Raw genomic sequence first — 24,127 nt, forward strand, 5'->3', positions numbered from 1 at the left:
TCTAAACCAGCCGCCACTTTCACCAGAATAGCGAAACTTGATAATTCGTCCTAAAGATCCTAAATATTTTTGTCATATTTCATATTTTGGTGAAGAGTTGTGTAGTAATTAAGGTGGTGTCATATAGTTAATCTTACAAACCAGCCGCAACTTTAACCAACAGATGAAGATTATATATGTATTTATTATCAAATATGTCATTTTTGACAAGATTATAATTTATCTTCTACTTGAAACTCAACCTTTGAAAAAATATGGGTTCATGGTCGATTTTTGAGTAGAAAATAAATTTCGATCTTGTTCCGAATGACATTTGAAACGAAATTTTATTTACAACCACTAGTTAAAGTTGCGGCTGGTTTATAAAACCGATTGCATCGCACTACTTTAATTACTACATAACTCTTAATCAGAATGAAATATGAAAAAAAAATTTTTTAGATCTCCACGAATCTTGAAGTAACCAACAATTGGTTAAAGTGGCGGCCTGGCGGCTGGTTTAGATTTTTGACCTTAACACTAAGAGCTGAAACCCGAGGGTGGTCAAAAATTTAAACCAGCCGCTTTTCAAGAATTATGTAACCTCATGAATCTTGAAGATCCGATATATTTTTGTCATATTCCATTCTGATAGAGTTATGTGGTAATTGAATTAGTGCCATGTAATCGATTTTGTAAACCAGCAGCAGCCTAGACCAACGGATACGAAATAAAAATTTGCCACCAGCAGTTTAGTATTTTCTATATGTTTGTTTAGGTTGCGGATGGTTTATGAAATTGACCAATTGTCACTACTTCAATTATCACATAACTCTTTACCAGAATGAAATATAACAAAAATATTTCGGATCTCCACGAATTATCAAGTTTCTCCATTCTTATAAGGCAGCTGGTTTAGATTTTTGACCACCTTTGGGCCTCTATAATAGTCATAATGGACCAGGAGAAGGTACACAGATATTACAAAAAAATTGAGATAATGGAAATCCCATTATCTCAATGTTTTTATAATACCATGGGATTGGCCCCATAACAATAGCGTCACTGCCATAGGTTAATCTCCATAAAGGGGTGAGTTTCAAAAACGGCGAGAAAAGGCTCGTGACTGTCAGCGCCATCACCTTTTCTATCTTTACACATTGTGGCGTGATTCTAAAGTTTTGAGAGAAGGTTCTCAAGGGCCGATCCCAGTCATTTTTGACCAATCCTTCATGTCATTAAAAAAAGTAACAGAAGTAGAGTAATATCAGGAACAATAAAATTTCTACATTTATCGCCATTATTTAAAATGTTTAAACTAACGCATACTTTTTATCCTAATCTCGCTTAACTTTTATAACTTTATTATTAAATATAGGAAATGGAAATGTAGTCATTCGTCGTTCTAAAAAAGTGGTTAATAAACGACGTATGTTTCAAAGTATTTGGTAAAAAGTCAGATTTAAATTTACCTAGTGTAATTTAAAAAAAACATTATAAACATACACATATCGTAAACAATGGTAGTTTTCGTCACAAAAGTGCCGTCGCCTCTGAGGCCATTTTGCGGCCCGAGGATTCTGCAAAGAAGGCCCGAGAGACCGTCAGGTAGTCCTGGATGGATGGCGCTTGTGTGCCGAAACTGCTTTTCCTACCAAAGGCATACCTATACCCACCCAATCCTCAAAAACACCCGAAGTAGGAAATAAAAACATTTCAAATTTTATTGAAGAAGAAACTATCACTTACTGTACCTAGTGTGGATTAAGCAACTTATAAAAATATTGATGAATCTGATCATACTATATGTTTATATAAATTTTCTTACAGAAGTTTTAAATAATATTTGTAAATGTATTCCACCTAATAAATTCAATTTAAAAAATAAAGTAGTAGTAATGTTATAAGAAATTTAAGTATAATAGATAGATCATGTAATAGAATGAGATTAAAAATTACAAAACTATTTTAAAATATTGTATTGAAGCTGAAATAATGACTAGCGAAAAAGTCGGGAATAAAGTATTTATCCTCCGTGTATAACCTTATGCAAAGAAAATTTAACATCCTTGACGAAATTTTGACAAAATCAATTTAAGCTTGAAAAAGCCTTTATTTTTACATGGACAATAATTAAATATGTTGCTTTTTCTAATTGTGAGAATCCAAACAATACTTTTATACTGATGGAGTCAGAAAAGGATTTGCAAATAGATGATGTAGCATGGGGAGAAATTTTTTGTAAACGACTTTCTTTATTGAAAAATGTATATATGGGTGATTCTGCCGTAAGTGGTTGAAAATGCCTTAAAAAATTGTTAAAAAATAAAAATTTTGGCTAAAAAAATTATTTTTCATAGTAGTTGTACCTTAAATACCATCCACAACAAATATCTAAAGCAATGTTACTAATGGATGTACGGGATTTTGTATAAAATACTTAACAATGTATGTGCGAGGACATGGTAGAAAAGCTTTTTTTTTCAAGAAGGTGCATTGATATTGGGACAAGATACGGAAGTGACATTTTGACTATAATTTCTTAATTATCTCATTGAGGAGATAATGAAAAGTTTTTTCCAAGAAAGTTTAACATTTTCAACATAACTTTAATTTTAGTTGCTTGTAGTAGTATTAGCTCTGGACACAAAATTGTCCACTTACAGCAGAATCACCCATACATATGTATATTATCTATATTTTCCATGAAATAGAATCATTATATTTATTACTTTTTTTTACTATGGGTACAAACTTTGCACTCCCGGGTCACACTTTGCGCCTTTGTAACCACTTTGAACCCACACGGGCAGAAAAGTTTTTTACACCCTCCGGGTCCACACTACTTTTCTGCAATAAAGCCCAAAGTGCTTTCCTAATCTATGGCCCAAAGTAACTTACTTAACGCAAAGTGTGCCCACGGATGATTTTTTAAAGCTTAAATTCGTGAAGCACGAATTTTCGCACTTTTTTCTTCATTTGGCAACACTGTGCGACGCCCCAGTAACATCAAACTTACCTAATCTCTTAATTTTGTTGATAAGACATTTTCATGGATTTCATTGACTCGGTTTCATAGAAAATCTGGGTATCACACACACACACACACACACACACGCACACACATACACACACACTTGGTATTATTCTATACATTTTTATAAAGGGACTAATTTTCCGTAAACTGTACAAAATAAAAAAAATAAAAATTAAAGTTATAGTGAAACATAAAACACAACTTTCGCTAAGCATTTCGTCAGTATTTAAAAAAGCACTTTTCTTATTAGTATCTCAAAACGACTGTCATCTCAGGTTAAAGTAAGTTATGGCAACTATTCTTTTTCAAATTTTATTTCCGTACGTACTATTAAATAAATACCTTGTATTAAAAAATTTTTTATTTATACAGAAATGCTTTTGCATATAATAAACTTAATTTAATTAACTGAATATTCACAATACTCATTACTTACACTTCAGTACTAAGTGCCACTATTGCTTCGTCGGCTTTCTGCCAATCTCAAATTTTTTTCGCAGGAACATATTGGTTTAATTGAATACATCAACAAAAAGTAGTTTGGTTACTCATTAGATTCGGTCTATCTAATTCGCAATGAAATTTTTCGATCATTTGGCATTTGATCGTTTCGCAAAATATCTAGAAACGTACTGTTATACATTAATTCATGTAAAAATTTTAAGTAAAATTAAATTTAAGACCTACACAGTATACTTACTGAAAGGCTGGGAGTAAGAAAGCATAAAAAATTTTTTTTTCGTATTAGTCTATTTTAAAAATAAGAAATTGTTATAAACTTACTTTTGAAATATACAGCATACAATTACTCATTACTTAGAAGTTATATAATAATTTCTCTTAAGTAACAAACACGTTCAAACAAGTATGTACAATATTCTACTATAAAAAAGTTTATTATGTACAGTTTTATTGACATTAATTTTAACAAATACAGATTTATATAAATATAATATTTTTTATAATTTTTTACGATGTAATTTTTATCAATACATGTTCAAGAGATGTTTATACATTGTAAATGAGTTATGTTTAAAATAAAATCTACAAACTAAAAGAAAATAGTGAATTGTACGACTAAATCATTTTAATACAAGAAAAATTTTTCTGGTATATTACCAGACATTGAATTAAATTAATTGACTATAATGTAATGTAATGTACTACGAAATAATTACACTTAACGTTTCTGGAAATAGTCTTTGCAATTATTAAACGAGAAATTCAAGAGTAAGATACATTTGATCCTAAAATGATTATTTAAACAGTAATCTCTAAAAAATGGCAAATTGTAACTAAATAACTCTAATGGTAAAACTATGCATTTTTATTAATATAATAACTTATAGTGCCATAGCGTCATTGCACACAAATAAAATTATCCCGAGGCATTCTCAGCAAGCAGCGAACCTCAGTCGGATTTGTGTTTTTTAGGAGATTAGTCTTTTACGGAAAACTGATTTGCATTAAACTCGTCAATATTTAATTCACTGTATTTTTTATAACTCTAGTATTATATTTCAAACAAAAATACAAAAGATAAATACAGGAATTTATTGTTTTACATATAAGAGCAATGTCACGCAACTTTGGCTTTGGTTTACTTCAAAACTCCAACATATTAATATGACTCGTCTTACAATATAATGAAAGTATTACAACAGTTTTATGACATTCTAATAACTTTTGTTTTGAAGACCTATCTCCTTAATAACACTACAAAGATAAAATACAGGTAAACCATTTAAATGCTCACAATAGCTACTACTCTGCCATATATGGCTTGCTGACTGCAATAAAAAAGTAATTTGAAATTTTTTTTGTCTAAAAACACCAGATATCTTATTACCAATGTAATCAACACAAGTCAGAACTGATATAAAATTTTATTAGAATAAGCTAAAGTTTCATTATAAGCTTGGATAAAAGGTACAGGTAATAGGAGATCGTTGAGTATGATGGTAACCCTAACTTTATTGTTTGGATATGAATAAACTCATAATAATTGAATACTAAACAAAAGTACATAGACAAATATCTCAATAACGTGATGCAACTTAAAAAATGAATTTTTATAACCAATTTATTCTTAAAGAGCTGAGCAGTTACTACGAGTTGAAGTCTCCTATATTTCTCTGCACCACACGAGTAGGTAGGGTATATGAAAAAAACGAGATAACATAGACCGGGCTCAAACAGTGATGAACCAGGAAAAATTATTCGCACCCAATTTTTTTGTGCTTTTTTGTTCAAAATATAGTAATGTACCTAAAAGTTCATCTTGCCACCCAAGAATGTGGTCAGGTATTGTTTAAACGATTTTTTTGTAAACAATTTGGTCAAAGTTGTTTTTTCGACCTGAAAAAAATATTCTCAGATTCTTTGGCACATTTGAAACAAAAAACCAATCGGAATATATATACCTAAACCCCACTGTTTTCGAGTAAAAAATTCCCAAAGTTTCAAAAAATGCATTTTCAGGGCTCCACGAAAGTGCTAAATAAAAATATTTTCATATGTAACAACACACGATCATAAACCATAAGCCTTCCTCTACAATCTCCAAAAAAGAAAATGTCGAAAAGTTGAATGGCAAGATTGTTTTTTGCAATAAACGTTCAGGGCGTTTCAGCGCGCGCTCCCGCGTGAGTGTATTTAACCTTACAACCTTAACTTTTTACCAAACTTTAACACAAATTGATCAGCTACGTGTTCTTAATCTAACCATTGCTTTTAAAGGCATGAGAAAAGTATTTTTTAATGTATAATTTGAATCACTTGTTATTACAAAATAACTTTGTGTTGGTCTAAAAGTAAATACATAGAAAAATTCCGTTTGAAGTGTGCTTTGATTGAAAAAAAGGCCTGAATCACCCACGGGACACTGCATACCCCACGTTCCCATAGTGGGTTTGAGGATGATTTGAAAATGATTTATTCATTCTTGTTCCGAAGATTCCAAAGTTTCGAGAGAAGGCACTCGAGGGCCTATCCCAATTCATTCAAAATTAATGTAGCGTTTTTTTAATTCTTGTCAATTAATTTTTTGAAACTAATAGATTTTTAGTAGTATTAAAATTTATTGACATTCATGTGTTGACGTATATACGGGCATTGGTGGTTTTTATATGATAAAAAAATAGGGGCAACAGAAAAGTATACCCTCACCTAGATGAATGTTGCTTATGTTTGTATAATAGATAAGAAAATATCAATCATTTGTTTGCATTACCATTAGAGTCATTATTGTTGACACAAAAAAGAGAAAACGTTAAAATTATCTATGAAGTTATTACGTTACTGGAATTCCTAAACTTTGAAATGTTTATAACTTGCATACATGATTTTCCACATAAGCATAAGCTCGTTGAGTGCAAAAACAATAATTAAGTATATTTGACTGACAAATATTTGGTTAGTCAAACTTTTATCTGTGAATATTTATCTATTTTAGATTTAGGTACTTGTAAAATACTTACAAACATAAGGTAAAATTATAATATGACTGGACTAAACATTTACATCAGGATTTGTTATACATAAAATAATATATTTTCTTACGGGGTAGTAAATAAAGCTTGTATGTAATGAACTGGTACCTTTGACGTTTTAAAAAAAACAGACACTACATTTTCAAGAATACCATAGCTTATGGCCCATCTGAACTAAGTATGAATAATCGAAACCTCAATGATAACTTTGTAGTCGATTATTTCATAGTTTTTAATGTACATTCTATATATGTATGTATATTGCATTTATATGCAAAATTTATGTTTTCGATAAGTACTGTACAATATTTTCACAACATTACAGAACACACAAGTATCAAAAATTTTCAAACAAAAATGTTTTATAAGTATTTAATTTAAGTTTCTGACTGAGCAGTGCGTATCATATAAATATAAAAATTAATACTACATTTTATTATCAATTCTTCAAATGCTTACGTGATATAAAGTAATTTATCAATACTTTATTCATGTTGTAACAGATAATATAAATAATAAAATCTTATCTGAATGTCAAATCATGATTTTGATTATGCGAAAATCATTTATAATTCATACTTGATAAAACCCTACTGGCTTTAATTTTTTAAAATATTCTTTAAGTATATTTAGAGTTTAAGTAGTCCCAGCGTTAGCTGGTGTTATAAATATTTTTCTTTCTAAAAAAATATACAGTCTTCTTTTCGATCTTATTTTTAGTTCGACAAATGTCTGCACCGTGCAACATTTATACAAACAGTTTCTTAATATTTAATTTTGTTGAAATTCTATGTGATAAAAACAGACACTCCAACGAAAACAGCAGCCCCATAACAAGATTACTTTTGTTCATTTTAAAAGGCCCTTATCCTTTTATTTAAACAATTTTTACTTTAGCAGATAAAGTCTGCAAGATAAATATTTTCTAAGCGAATGTACGCTCGATGAAGCACGGTCTTCCTGTTTCTGGATTCTGGAAAAAAATTTTAAACAGCATTGCAATTTCGTAAGATGCAGGAAGATGTCAGGAAATTTAAAGACTGTTTGCCGTATAAATGTTTTTGTACATAAAAATTATCTAAATACGACCGTGTAAAAATCTCAATGAAAGCTCTGAAGATAGAATTGAGCGTTTGCATGAAAAAAAAAAACACAAAAAAAAAAATTATTGCTGTCAGCCTAGATTATAAAAAAATAGAAGATAAAAACTTTTTTTTTATAAAAATAAAAAATCGCGATAGCATATTGAAATTGGATTATAGGGTTCATCACAAATGTTAGAGCTGAGTCTGATAACTTTCTTGGTGAGTTTTCTTTAACTTGTCAAAAAGTATGTGTTAAATTTTTTTTGATAATCTCCTTGACACACTAAATGTATGGAGTTTGTTTTTAAAATATCAAACTAAGTATAGATAGGAGTATTCATTATTACTTTGCATGAAACTTGTTTAGGTATTTTGGCAATGCTAATTTAGGTTAAAAAGATGCCTCTATGACAAATGCTTGGGGGGAGACACCCGTATTTGCTTCGTCCAAGTTTATAGGCACCATCTGGTGCCAGAAAACTGCGTGATATCAGGACTTTTGAGAACTCAATGCACGATAATTGTCAAATAATACAAGTTAACTAACTCATAAGGATGCTAAACGTGAAAACTGTAAAAACTACAATAAGAGTGAACATCATAGTTGTAAATAATAAAAAATTTGGAAACAAAAGGTTACAACAGTATTCACTTTGTGTACAAATGGCAAAAATTATAACTTCGATACCCAAATCTCATTTAAAATAATTAAAATACATGCATTCACGGTCACTAGCGCCAAAGTGATGGATTTGGCGCTAGTGACGGTGATTACATGTATTTTAAATGGGATTTGGGTATCGAAGCTCCAATTTTTGCCGTTTGTGTACGGAGCGAAGTCATAATGACGAATTTAACACGACTCCAAACCCAATAACATAATCTTGTTTGCTTTAGCGTCGAAGCAGAAAGAACTATATTAATTCGTGAAGTAACGCGAGTATGAGGTCCCTATACGGTCCGCAAACTTAGCGTAGATGGCGTGCTGTAGCTAAAAGAAAAATGGCGCAACATTGACAATATAATGTACTATCCGTGATCTTCTGACGTCAGCGTGATGGATATGTTATCACATAAGTAAGTCCACATTATCGTATACTATCGTCACTTATAGTAACAGTGTGTCAGTAGCTACTTACAGTGCGCCATCTATGTTGAGTTTGCGGATCATAGAGAGCTCATAACGCGAGTGACTATTTTTGAGCGTGTTACAAAAAATGCAAATGAATTAATCAAGGTTATTGATAAACACTATGTACAAAAATTGTTACCTTTGTTTGAAATTTCACTCGTGCTTGACAATGTTCATGTTCTTGTGCATGTAGTCGTCTTCATCTGTAAAAAAAATTTGATATTTTTTGAAACTGAAGGTTATTTAAAAACGTTAAATTTTATTCAAGAATCACCTTCTCGTTCATCTTCTCCTTCCTCAAGATGCAAGTCACCGTTTTTATTCTGTGGTTCCTTATAATTGTAGTCGTCGTAATGCTCAATATCTTCGTTAGCACCAGCATTTTCAAATCTAAAAATAATCGGAATATTACGAGTGCCAAACTAAAATACATCATTGAAATCTGCCATTAAAAGCATTTCTAGGGCAACCCTTTGTCTTTGTTCTTAATACCAGATTTTAAATTGAGTTTATTTGAACTTCAAGTACGCCATGAGTATGGAAAATAGTCTGACAATACACATTTACTCGTGTGTTCTCGATGCAGTTAGACATGTTTTTTTACACTAAGGTGGCATCACATAAAGGAGTAATACACTAAACGTTTCTGTCACCTTACGTTATTACTCAATTAGTTGAATAAAAAAGCGCTTGTGTATTCCCGCGGGCCCCGTTGATCCTGATGTTAGGTACCCTTCCGTATACAATACGAGGTCCAAGGATAAATTTTAATTTTGTCAAACTCATTCTATGTGTAGATTTTGTATTTTAGCTCGAATTTTTGTCGGTTTCTTTTTATAAACAATTAAATTATTTAGGGTGGCTTGAGCAATTGATGTCGTACATGAGGTTGGGTGCCATAAGGGCCTTTATTGAATAAAAGTTGCTATAAAAGTGCTGGAGAAGGATTAATTTTACATCCTTTTGTTCTGATTTTTTAGTAATTAAAGTAGATAACCTTACGTTTTAAAGATCTCAATAAATACTTTATGAAAAAATATACAAATATCACTCATAATTTCTGAGGTTCAACATTAACTTCCGAAGTTATAGTCGACTTTGTGACGGTTTCTATAGAACTTTGCTAAAGTGGCAAGTTTTTGGGTAGCGATTTTCTCGGCAATAAAAAGGTTAATCATACCATTTACTTATTGGCATCCTTTATTAGTGTAATATTGCCTGAATTGAGATTTTTTTCACTGCAGTAAAAAACACCCAAGCCACCTTAATCATTGTTATCATCATGTTGTTACAAAAAATGACATCTCCAAAGATAAGCTACGAAATAATAAAAATATAAAAAGACTGACCCATTTTTTTCAAGATGATGTGGATCACCTACTTCTTGGACACCAGCTTTAAGCTTGTACCATACGTCTGCTTGATGCCTGTCGGAGTTCTTCTGTTCAACACCGGCATGCCTGCCGGGAATACCCGGCATCTTCAATTCATTTCTCCTGGCCGGCTGTTTATCATCAATAGCATCGTTTGGAGGTAGCTTTGGATGATGATCCGCGGGACCAGCAGCCAGCTCAGGACCAACTAGCTGTCCAACGTCAGGTGGTTTATTTCCCGATTCATCAACGAGTTTCGGTTCTTCTTTGTTTGCAGACTCGAAGAGTCGTGGGATGGGTGGCACTCCAAGAGGAAGTTTCACCTTCGTGGCAGGCTTGTTGTTGCTGACGCTACTACTGCTTGAACTTTCTGCAGGACTCTGGGCTGGTGGTGCAGCAGCCGCAAGCTTCACGGAATTTGAAGCCGAGACACTTACCTGCAAATACATTTGTATGAATTGTTTTTAGGTGTGATTATAATTTTTCCGCCTTCTAACCTCAAAATAGCACCTTTGCCGCTTGATTTTAGAATCTCAGGCGGAAAAATAGTATACGAAACTCGTTCGAAAAAGCTTTTTTACGAACGTCGTTACGGCCTTCACCTTCGGCTCGTGCCGTAAACCTCTCGGTTCGTAAATCGAAGCCTTTGCAAACTCGTACGTAATATACTAATTCCTGGGCCCCCTATAACTACAGTATACTAGTGCTTTATTGTATTTTGATGTATAATTTTTTGTTTTTACACCTTAGAGATTTTTTACAAATGTTAACGAAATTCGGATACTATGAATATAACTCACAGTTTGTAAATATTTGCAGTTATTCGTGGTACAAAGATTACTTAAAATTTTTTATCATACCTATCAGGGAATTTGCTTCACGCAGCAATTTGAAATAGCGTTACCTTCAGGGGAAAATATGTTGATATTAACTAACAAGAATACATAGCCTTTTATGGACAATTATCTGTTACAATAATGTTATAGTAATGTTTAGCAATAATAGATTGATAGCAATAGATAGATTTATTTCAACAATAATGTTTGACAATAATAGATTGTTACGTAAGCTGCGGTATTCTTACATGGTCTTAATACGTACATAACGCAATTTTTTTATTCTTTATTCATGATGATAAATAAGTTTTTCCACAAACTTTTAATTTTTTTCTAATTGATCGCAACATTAGCAGACTTGGGTAAAGTCGTATTTATTATTTGAAAAAAATGATAATTTATTCGGGAAAAAATAACTGTTTTATTAATCAAATAAAATTTTTTCAAAATAAAGTAATAATTACTTAAAATTTTAATTACAGTATTGTAAATTATTTTAACAAATACTCATGGTGTTTAATGAAAATATTTTAAATACACTCAACGTAATTTAAAAAAATCTAAATATTTTAAAAACAACATTTCAAATATAATATTTAAAATACAAAAAACTTGAAGTACAATTATATTTGGTCAATGGATTACAAATAATGTATTTGAAATACAATTGTATTTGATGAAAGTACTTTAATTTATTTAATGAAATACATATGTATTTTAAATAATTCACTACAAATACAACTGTATTACAATTTTTTAATTGAAATACTTGATCAACTAATTGTATTTCAAGTATTTGAATTACATTCATGACTAAATACGTTTGTATTTGATTAAGTAATTGAAAAAACTGAGTCAAATACAAGTATAAATTTTTAACGTGTTTGAACTAATTACATAATTGTCCACGACAAAGTGCATTGCCATGAAATTCAAAATTAAAATTTTTTTTATTATTCTATGGCCATATCTAAACGTAATGTATAATGTTTCAAAGCAAAATTAGCACTATAATATCATATCTATTAGTATTACCCAAACCCTACTGTATGAAATTTTTGTAAAAGAACCTAAGGCTAACTCCTCTATCAGAAAGTAACTGTTACAAAAAATATGTTGTATGTGGATGCCATGTGTAGTTTTTCTGTACTCGTCATACTCACAATCCTTGCATCTGAGATGGGGTCTTATATAATATTAAAACACATACATGTATATCTACACATTAATTATGGGCTTGAAGTCATGAGGATAAATATTTATAATTGTTTATTGTTACATTCAATTTTTATCTTGAAACCATTACAGGGAGTTTTTAAGCCGAAATGACTCGGGAACGACCCATACCGGAGCGGTCCCAAAACGCATTAATTTCATACATTCGTATTTGAAATACAATATTTAAATACATTTTGAAATACAATTATATTTTATCAAGGTATTTAAAAATAATTAAGTAAACTACAAATGTATTTAAACAAATTATTTTAAATACTTAGTCAAATATAATTGTATCTGAAACAATGTATTTCTAATAAAAATGTATTTCGTACAATTTATTTAAAATAAAGTATTTGAAGTATTTTTTACTAAAATTTCATATTTAATATTTATCGCATTCTAATACAAATACATTTAAAATACGAACGTATTTGATATTTTTATTTGAAATAAAATAGTTTAAATGCGGTATTTTAAATAAAAATTATAAATATTCTTTTAAAAAATTTTTAATGATTAAAACATTTAATTTCAAATAAAATATTTCTTCAAGTATTTTGTTTGAACTACTATTTTAAATATAATATTAAATACAGTATATAGTTCAGATATTTAATTTAAATAAAGTAATTAGGTATTTAGGTAACTTGAATGAAAGCTGAAATAAAGTATTTCAGAGTATTTCAACTCTGTCAAATACCGCCCATCTCTGGACATTAGACAAAAACTTTTAAAATTACTATAGGCAGAATGTGAGTATATACTTTTGTTAAAGCCGATTAAAAATCATTTTGATACTTAACTTACAAATACTTCATGAAAGCTGTTTTTACGCTACTCCAAATCATTCATAATTTTCTTTTAATGTTCACTTTATATGTTAATTAATAAAATAATCTGAAGGATTTGCCATTATCAAACTTTTCCTATAGCTTATCACTTTATAGATAGGTCTCCCTCTACACTATCTTTTAAAATCATTTGTGCAGAAACGCCTCAACGATTATTAATGAGATATACTTGTTCTGCTTTACGGTGTCTTTAAATTGTAAATTCTGAAATATTTTTGTCAAGTAAAAAAAAATATGTAAATTGACATTTGCAATAAATAACTTTATACACATTTTAGGATTTTTAGTATTGCAGTCCCGTAAGTAGAGCGTTTAAAATTTGACCTTTGTTTTAGAAATCAGTTCTATTTTTATCAAATATTAATATTTTGTTGTTTATCATAACAGCATTACCAAGAGTGAGTGAAATAAGAGTCTAAAAACTAAGTGTAAGTGATACTGCAGCCAGTGATGTAAAGAGAATATTTCATATCTAAACTGCTACAACTATTGATCACTTACCTCCAAATCATAATAAATTTTTTGCATCATTGGAACAAAACGTAGTAGTGAAGAAAATATAAAAATTATAAAGATTCATATCTTAGTACTAAATAAACACTGAAACAAAAAATAAACAACCTCATGCTTTTACTTTTGAAACCGTAGTTACAATTTAAAGATACGTGCAGTAATGAAAATTTAATATTGCATAAGACCTTAATCATGGATTGTACTTTAATAGAAAAAATAATTTTATTTCACATAAAAGTAAAAAAAAAATTTTCTGAATAAAATAATTAGAACCAAGTATAAGTCTGTTCACTAAGTACCTCACCAATCGATGTATATATTAACATACTAAAAATGTGGCTGTTACATGCTTTTTTTTATTATTTCATGAACATCTTTTTCGTCGATGTCTGATATGAAAAAAAAATTAAAAAATTATATGTGCTACATGCAGATACAAAAATGTCTGAATGACAAAACTATGACAAAAGGGCAAATAAAAGTAAAAACTCAAGAAAATATTGAAAATAATCATTTATTTATTGCACCAATCAACACAGATAACATTACAAATATTTGCTGAAAATTTGTCAACTATCACACAATAGTTGACTTTATTTCATTATATTCATGATTTATTGTAATCACTTAATTATAAAAGAAATCATAAGTCGATATTATTCGAAACACGACTTTTATTAATAGGTATATTTTATACGTATGTACATGATATAGAGTTAAACACAGGCGTATGAAATTAAAAATAATAAAAACAAAGTATATTTCATATATTTTTTAAATTTAAGGAATGTTTATCATGATTCCTTTATAGAACTATATAAATGCTTGATAGACTATATTACCGTAGGATATGAGTTTGTATAGTCAAGATTTGGGTACTGAAATAATTTTTGAAAATTTGAAGGCTTAGAGATAGTTGAAATAAAATAGCTCAAGTTATCAAGAGTCATTATTACAAAAAAAAGAAAGTACATTAGCAATCACAAAATACCTCAAAAGCGTCGGATATAATAAACTAAAAGCACTACTGACATACATTAAGTCTCCACAAAATAAGCATACGTACATTACTATAAACAAAGTTTACATAGGCTTCAAATGATTCATGCATTTAAACTGCTAAAAGCTAGTATACGAATATATTCAAATAATATCTAACTTTTATTGAATGGAATTAGTTACATAAATGTATTAAGTAGCGTGATTTTTTTTTTTTTTTTTTAATAAATCCGTAATTAAAACATTAATTTTTTGAACAATCTTAATTCAGATTTTTTATTTAGCAAGTAAATATAACAATATTGCTAATTTATTTATGCCCAATAGAATTAACGAAGTATAAATATGTTTGGGTTATTTAAAGGTTCACGTATAACAAACAGTTTCATGATTTATTTATTTCTTAATGACATTTAAGTATCACAGTTTTTTAAGAGCATTTATTTATAGGTATTGAGTTTGATACCAGCTTGAAGATATTTTGCCACAAAAAATATAATTTTCCTACTTTGGGCATTTTTGAGCGTCTACTGTACCCTCATACAGAAGGTGACATAGTGTTCGTCACTCATGTGCATCCGACTAGGGTGGTTCCAACGGGATCCCAGGAATCACCCTGCAGAGATGTACATTTGTAAAGAAAACTACTATTTCTTACCATGGGTGCAAAGTCTTTCTCGAGTCTCACTTTGCGCCCTTGAATCACTTTGAGTCCACCGGTGGCAAAGTACTTTTCTGCCCTAGAATGCATAGTATACAAGAGTTAACAAAGCCAAAGTGGGCCGACGGGCAGAAAGTGCACGAATTTGCACCCTCGGAAAGAAAAACGTCGTTTGCACTTTGGGAACAAACGTATGCCAATGTTACGAAAACTACTATTTTCTACCTTGGGCGTTTTTGTTTTAACTTTGGACGTTTATTGCACCCTCACTAGGAAAGCAGCGTTCGCTACAGGAACGCCTCCGTCCAGAGAGATCACAAAAGGCCTAGTGATAGCCTGGAATTGATGCACACTAGTGACGAAAACTATTGTTTTTTGTCTCGGATGTCAATCGCCTTAGGGGAAACAACAATTTGGATTTTTTGGAACCCTGCGCCAAAAAATGGAATTTTCTTCCTGCAAAGCAAGGCAGGGAGAAAGTTCCTTCTGTCGGTGTATTTTCGTAGATTCTATATTTGTAAACAATTCTAATTTATGTGAAATGAATAAGCATTTTGATAACGATGTATAAAATTTAAAACAAATAAAACGTGTAAGGCCACCTTTGGTATCATATTGCATCTTCATCAACATTAGTGAACCATTACCCTTTTTGATATACTTATAAGCAGAACAATACAAAATCAAAACTTGCATTAGAATTTCAAGTCATGAAGTAAATGATTTACCCTCATTATAATAGTAGTATTTTAATATTAAATGTGAGTATAACTTTTAATGCTTATCTAACGAGTAGTTACAAAATGCTCGATCCTTGTACAAAAAGAATTTTCATTTTGTAATAGTGTATTGCATTACTAAGAAAGAAAGATCAGTATTTCTAGCTGAGAGTGACATAACACCTCAAGCAAAAGGTGAGGATGGCAAAATGAAATAAATAATAAATACACTCCCACAAGAAGTAAGTGTATTGCAGTACCACTGCCGAAACTACCAACGCGTACTGCAAGGTCAGTATAATGTTATAGGGATATGCCACTCCCCTCGACCGAAAAGCAGATCGGAGCTGACACAGGACAAGGGACAGGTCTCATACCTATGGGGCTACAATGCCTGGCTCCGTACCTCTGTGGGTGGAGTGGCCCCGTAGCCTTGAAACTATGAGACCTGGCCTCGTACCCCATAGGTAGAGTGGTCTCATACTCGTATCCCCATAGTTCACCTACTAATGCACTATCCTAAGGTATTGCCCATCCTATTGCCCCTAGTAATATGCTAATTTTTCTCAGAAATATGGCACTTGTGTCTTTGAGAAGTCGTACGAATTTAAGTCATCTTGTGGCACATATTGTATTCCGTTTGTTTAATCTTTTTGTTGAAAACAATTTTTATAAAATTACAATTCATGATGTGCGATCCCTATATGATACAAGCATTTTATAGCCTTGATTTGCAATATTTTTAACATAAATCAAAATTTGTACGCATATCCGGCTTCAGTATTTAAACTTCTCTATGACACACCACATTTGCATATAGCTTGGACACATAGAAATCTTTGATTAGATTACGTTCTGTGTACACAGTATGCTTTGAAAACGAATGTTAGACCTCAGAAAACGTATTAAACGCCTTTGATCCATCGAACTACTTACTTAAGCTTTAATGTACTTATAATACTTTGCCAACCACTTTTTACGTAAAGTCTCAGTCACAGAAATCTAGACGTTAGTGTGGGTAAAATTAGCTACACGCAGCTACCCCCTTTAGTATATAATTGAGAAAGTCTACCTCATACCCACGCAATCTAGGGAAAGTGTAACGAGATAACAAGAATAATCTGATTCAGGTATAAATGAAAATTTTATCCCGGTTCCATTATACAATAAAAAAAATACAACGAAAAAGAACAGTATATGGTTTATTACACGTTTGAGGTTGCACGTATAGTATACTGCTCAAGTGTTAAATGTCCTGTATATCGTGGTTTATAAATCAGAAAGAACTTGTACAGTTGTTTTTAACTGTTCTTAGTCGAAACAAATATTTTTTCTTTGTTAAAGTATACAATGGTGCATTAGTAGAGCTTTCTTGGTGGTTACGCTTAAGATGTTTGCATTCAGAACGTCATTTATTTGTAGCAATCGTTAATCTTGGTGGTTCGGGATGCAATTCGACTTAAGTCGCTTGCTCAATGGAGAAGAGTGTCGTCGGTAGCCAGGATACCCAGCTGCACGACTCACAAGCTCTCACCTCTCTTCATGATGTACTACCAGTGAACTATTATGGTATTCAGCCATTTTCTCGGAGATATTATAACTAGACCCACTTACTTCTATTGCAAGTAGCTTCGATTTTACTTTGATTCTATTTCACGCCACCTAGCGGATCCTACTGAACTAAAGTGAAAAGCTAAAGTATTTCTGCAAAACTTTGAGCTTATTCATTGCTATTGTTATTTATTTTTTCAAGATAAAAACTGTACGAAAATCGTTTAGGAAGTGTCAAGAATCAGTATGCAAAATTTCAGCTAAATCGGTTGAGTGGTTTTCGCAATTATAACGATTTTTGGGACTTCACTTTATATATTAATGAGATTCTTAAAAAACACCCCTTATTCAATCTAATATCAAATATGGATGAACAAACTATCAACTCCATACATTTATCAACGGAATTGTTTGGTTCGTTAACATTTAAATGTCATTTCAATTTTATTCATAATAAGCTATACTTTCTTACCATGGGCATATAGTGCAATTGCCGCTTTGCGTCCTCAGACTACACTTTGCGCCCTTGTCATCACTTTAGGCCCACTGGCAGAAAAGTTTTTTGCGTCCTCCGGGCCTAATGGTAGTTTTCCTACGAGTTTGAAAAGTCTCTGTTTGCGAACCGAGAGGTTTGTGGCCCGAGCCGAAGGCGAGGTCCGTAACGAGGTTCGTAAAGGAGACTTTTCGAACGAGTTTCGGAAAACTGCTTTTTCGCCAGAGGAAGTACTAGCCTCCCAAAACCACCCGAGGGCGGAAATGGTACATTACGTCACTAGGGCACAAAGTACAAACATGAGCGCCCGAAAAGCACGCTTGTTGTAGGTTGGTGCCCAAGTCGCGTATAATGTTTTTCTTACCGAGGGCGCAAAGTGTAATTTTGCGCCCATGGGCACACTGCGCAAAGTAAATCACTTTGGGCCCTAGGGCAAAAAAATACTTTGGGCCCTGAGGGTGCAAAAAACTGTTATGCCCGTGGGTCCAAAGTGATTACAAGGCCGCAAAGTATGACCCAAGGGTGCAAAGCGGCAGTTGCACCCTCGGGCACAACAGTATTCGCAACTCAGGTGAAAATATAAAATAAACACGCCCTTTATTTAAAGGAATTATCACAATCATATTTTTTTGAAGGATTAAAAAGTGCAGGGATGTCTGTTAAAGTGTATTCAACTAAGAGAGTTTGTTAGGTAAATAAAAAAGTTTTCCCTTTGTTTAAATTGTTTTCCATTCTTTTTTCAAGAACTTATTGAACCAACCTCGTACGTTTACGAATAAAGAACATACATTATTCCATGTAAACCAAGATTACACATAAAAATATTTAGATAATTATTAGTTCATTTCCATGTAATCAATAAATAATTGTGGTCATTTCTGTCTTTTATGAGATTGTACAACGTTCTGCGTGATATAAGAATATTAAAACTACAGCTGCCAAATTTACTTACAGCCGCATGAAATTCCTCTAGTTATTTTCTGAGAACGTCATTCATAATTCCATAACCATATTTCAACACCCCCATGAAATAGTTAAATGAAATTTTGTTATAATTACAAAATATCTATTAGTTGTAAAATATGTTGCTGATTTCTTGCAACTAGTGTTTTTTTAAAGGTATTTTCAAACCAGTTGAAGAACTAAAGTAATCTAAAAAGTAAATATAAACGTTTTAACTTGTAACTTTTCCCGAATTTAAATTTCATTTGAATATGACGTTGTTGACTTTAACATTCCACGAGGGATATTCTAACACTCAATTGAAGTTATTAGGATTCACGGTAGGAGGATTTTGTTCAAGTAGCTGTCTGACATCAGTAGTAGATTGAAGTCGCGGTACTGGCAATGTCGTCAGCACCTTTGATGATGGTTCATTTAATTTGTTTTTAATAACAAATTTATCAACCACTTTTCCTAGTGGTACTGTGAAAACCTGCTTTTGCAGCTTAGTATCTTCAGCAGGGGCTTCGTTCATAATATCAAATTGTTCGTTATGGCTTTTTTGCTCAGTTTTCTTTTGGCCGACGTATGATAGTTGCGGAGCATATAACTCCTTGACTTCGTTTGGACCAACTGGCACGATATTACCATCCCTATTTTCAAACCTAACGTCACTTCTTCCTTCTTCCAATGGAGTATCATCGTTTGGATAGTTAATATTTTTATTGACATCGTAAATACTGTTATGTTTGTCATTATTATTACTGACATATTTATAATCATTTTTATTATCGTTGTTATTATTCCCATCACTATATTTATTATCGTCATTATTAACGTCAAACTCCTGGTGGTTCTGCGGTGCTTGGAGGGGCTGGGGATTCTGGCCTGCTTGAAATTCGTTGCTAGGTAAACTTACCTGGTGTTGGGATGACGGTCTGATTACTTGCATTGAATTGTTATCAGACGCTGCAGGCTTATTCCCGTTGTGTACGTAGATATTGTCAATATCATTGTTGAGGTTTGCTTGATTGGCAGGCCTCGTAAGTAATGAATTCTCGGTTTTTAAAATTCCATTTTGATGGTGCAAAGCCTTCTGAAAAATTTTTTTTCTTTAATATGATTAAATTAAAACGTATTTTTTTTTTTGTAAACTATTTACTGAAAATATTTTTCGTTTGCTTTCATAAATAAATAAATATTATGTTATTATGAGTACATATTTTTTTTTGTACCCTAACAAATCATGTACTTATTCATCTTGATTAAAAAAGCATGTATAAAATCCAGTAAGTATAGTGTCAGAGTGCTACGAGGTTAAGGTGCCTGTACATCGGAGACCTGCACTTGCAGGTTCAGATCAGATCGCCATAAGCCGGAGCGAGTGCAAGGGAGATGCAAGAATATATGTTCTCTATAATGCACAAAAGATAACCTGACTGTTTTTGTATTTTGATTTCTGAATTTTGCAAGGCTGAAGATATATCATGAAGAATACCATTCATTGACACAGTACACAGGGCTTCAGAAATTCTTTACAATTAATTATTCAACTTATCAAACTTACCTAACCTTTTAATTTTTTTAAAGGGTATTTTTATGGAGATATCATGACATTCGGAAAATACCATTTCTTTGAAATAAGTTAATTAAATTAAATACCGTATTTATTAGGAAGTACTGGATGTAAATAAAGTCTGTACAAGGTAGCTATAGTGTACTATAGTAGTTAATAGAGTTTTAAGAGTTTATTCACTACTCAATTTATAAGATAAAACTGCTTATATAGAGGAATTTACAATACTTGAACTAATGCTACATTAATTTGTACAGATAGTTCATGATTATGTCGAACTAGACACGTTACTATCTTAAAAAAAACGATGGGTCACGTGACGAAGCCTGTTTATTCGTCGCGTGATTGGCTGAGACTAATTAAGCGCGGGTAGATTTGAAAATAAGATTTTGAAAAATCAGTGAAAAGTAATTTTAATTTGTAAGTTGATACATATTACAATATTACGTGTTACGACAAAGATGTAATTATTGTATTTTTCTTTAAAAATACAGAAAATAAATGTTTGATTGAATTTTGGGGGTTGGCGCGCGGAGCGCGCAAGGGGCGCAGCCCCCTAGTTTCATAAAACATACATTGAAGAATTTTTAATGTACAATGCCACTTTTTTTGTTTGTTGATATTATTTAATACGTACGAAAACACTACCAGCAAGTTGTTTGCATTTTTATTAAATAGTTTCTTAATATACTGCAACCGAAAAAATTGATTATTAATGTTTAGTTATAAATGAACCAGATCTCTGAGTCAAGGTCACTACGGAAATAGTTGAAGTTTCTTATCTTATCGATTAGGTTATGTTGACACTGTAGCTGTGTTACACGATTTAAATTTAAAACGGTTGTTTTATTAAACAATACGTAAATCATTAAACTTCATGATTGCGTCTTTTACTCATGACGCACAGTAGAAAAAAAACACACGAAAAATAAGGTTATATTTAAATCGTCCGTCATCTCATTATTTATTTTTCTCCTTAAGTTTCAAATTACACCAAATGTAAGCTTGATTAATTATTAAAAATAGTAAAATTAAAAAATACTTCTTTGTCTAATTGAATAGCTATTTAATTTTATTTTGGTCAACTAGTTTGAAAATTTTTAATGATTTAACTGTTAATGTAGAAAACTACAATGATTTTTTTACTATCCACTATTTATTAAGTTTTCATTATCAAAACTATCATATTATTATCAAAACATTTTCCATACTTCATTCGGGTTTATCACCTATGAAGACTAAGATATAGTATACAAGTGACTTCAACTGTCATTTAACAACTATTTAATAGATTAAAGTTGTGAAAACTTATTAGTTGTAAAAGATCGATCACAATATTCGTATAATACATAATACAGATTTTAACAGTCCAAGTTGAATACTTAAGCATATTTTATATTTGGTTAAAAAATAATAATAATAATAGTAATAATAATAATAATAATAATAATAATAATAATAATAATAATAATAATAGTACTGTAACTAAAGAGCTTTTGTAAAGTTAAGGACACTCATCACAGTTAGCGGGGGAGAAGAAGTACAGAGAGATGAGGGGAGCGCAAATATGCAGCAACAATGGCAATTGTTTAACTTGTATGGATTTACCTATATATACGCGTTTACTCATACTCGGCCTTTTTTTTTATTTTGTTGAAAGACTAACTTAATAATCCATTTGAAAATTTAATATAACGTTTATCTTATAATAAAAATTGAGAAAAAACTACAGATCATTTCCTTGTCAATACTATTTCACGTGATTCTTGCTTAAAGTTTTAAAAGGACAGCTTCTCTTGAGGTTTCATTTTTTCCAAAAATTCTGCCGCAATTCGTTTGCAACTTATCACATGGGAATCCACGCCATTTGTGTGCTTAAAAAGACCGATTATTAGTATTAATCGATAAAAAAGAAGAGTACATGGTAGTTTTTTTTATAAAAGTGCCAACGCCTCCGGGACTACTTTGCAGCCGTAAGGTAGCCTTGGATGAATAGCACTTACGTGCCGAATACTGTTTTTCTTACCAAGTGCACGCCCGATCCTCAAAAACGCTTGGGGTCGGAAAAAGAACTTTATAATATCATTTGAAAAGCGTCCATTTCATATTTTATTGTCTGTTTGTGAAATGGTACTAGCAGATAATAAAAAAATGTATATCCGGAAAAACTTGGAATTTGAACGTAGTACCAAATTTTAAAAAACCGTTATTCAGGAGGTACATATTCAATTTTTTTTCTTTTTTTTAATTTAAAACGTCATAGATTACATCTTAAACTGTTAAACTTCGTAAGAAACATTGTACATCATAAACTACTTCTTGAATAATTTTTTTACATTAACCGTATTTGACACAACAGCATTGTCTTGGACGTTATCGCCTCATATCACATGCACTGTAAAAAACCATTATAATACTATTAAATATGTGACGGATATCTTAACGATTAGTAAGTAGATATTTTTAGTGTTTAAAAATGATTTGAAAAGTGTGGATGTCTTCGCATTGTAGTTAGAGATTTTAACTTTTTAGGATTCAATCCATGCACATATAAAAATCAAGGTAAAATTTTGCTTTAAGCTTAAAAAATTATTTTTTATTAAAAATAAGAATTTCGTAATTTTCAACTAATGAAACTGAGTATTATAGGATGTAAAGTATACGCTATACATTTTGAAGGCTTATTACAATTTTAAAATCATTAAGTATATTCGTAACGTTTTTTAATGAAGTAAAGCATACAATTTTTCACATAAATATCCCAATAACAGTAATGACTCCAATACGGGCGGTTCTAAGACTAAACAAAATCAAACTGAAAAAAACAGACTTAGTTTGAAGTACTGTCTGTAGTATAGTCCTATCAGGCAGTCGTCGGACGTACTAAAAATACAGAATGCGCGGGTCCTTTTACGGAAGTATGGTATAAAAAGTTCGCAAATACTTAATCTGCACTAAAAAGGGTCACGATACAAATAACTTTTGCAATGATATCATATAGAAATCATTTTATTTATCAAGTTACAAGCAGCGTAACTATCTTTAAAGCGTACATAACCTCATCAAGGTGATATTTCCATTTGATTAACATTACTGTCCGAGTAATGCCTCCACGTGTCCGATTACTGCTTTCTTCCCTATGAATCCTAACAATAGGGTGTCCAATTTCAGTCGCAAATGACGTTAAATTTTTTAAATCAATTATTTAATTATTTTTGAGTGAAAACAATAATTTTTTTTTTTTTTAATCAATATAAAAGAAGTCGTTTACTAGTAAAAACGTTTTTGGTGGTGTAACAATGTGATATTCTATCGTAGACAATGGATATACGATTTTTCCTCTAAAAACTGTCCGGGTATACCCTCCTTTACCTTCGTGCAAAGTACATAGTGAAAGAAGTCGTATCCTGAAGTAAATACCTAAATTACTCAACTACTATTTCTATTTAAGAAGAAATCCCAACGATTTTTACCTTCAACTGCTTATAAAGTACACAAAATATCTTGGAAGTCCACAGACTTCACTGTAAATTTGTTTGCAGCATTATATCATTCATGGAAATGTTTAGAACTGGTATACAGGACTCCAGCAATCAAGACGAAGCTGGTGGATCTGCCTCGAATAATCTCCATTGTTGCACTATTTGCAGGAGAACTTTTACTGATTT

General features: G+C 31.3%; 1 protein-coding gene across 1 annotated transcript in view; it reads right to left on the minus strand.

The window, feature by feature from the left end:
- Nucleotides 1-7,449: 7,449 nt before the first annotated feature.
- The window catches only part of LOC106646531 (uncharacterized), a 50,103-nt gene continuing 33,425 nt past the window's right edge, over nt 7,450-24,127 (minus strand). Inside the window, exons 4-8 of the mRNA XM_089593906.1 lie at nt 19,803-19,979; nt 10,074-10,534; nt 8,999-9,114; nt 8,864-8,927; nt 7,450-7,480 (exon numbers count right to left, since the gene is read on the minus strand). Coding sequence (XP_089450032.1) covers nt 8,878-8,927; nt 8,999-9,114; nt 10,074-10,534; nt 19,803-19,979 — 804 coding nt within the window. The 3' untranslated portion in view covers nt 7,450-7,480; nt 8,864-8,877. The remainder of the gene's footprint in view (nt 7,481-8,863; nt 8,928-8,998; nt 9,115-10,073; nt 10,535-19,802; nt 19,980-24,127) is intronic.

This window comes from Copidosoma floridanum, unplaced genomic scaffold (genome assembly GCF_036245765.1).
Source record: "Copidosoma floridanum isolate Cflo_tuat_1 unplaced genomic scaffold, Cflo_Japanese_pri ptg000020l, whole genome shotgun sequence".
Lineage (NCBI taxonomy): Eukaryota > Metazoa > Arthropoda > Insecta > Hymenoptera > Encyrtidae > Copidosoma > Copidosoma floridanum.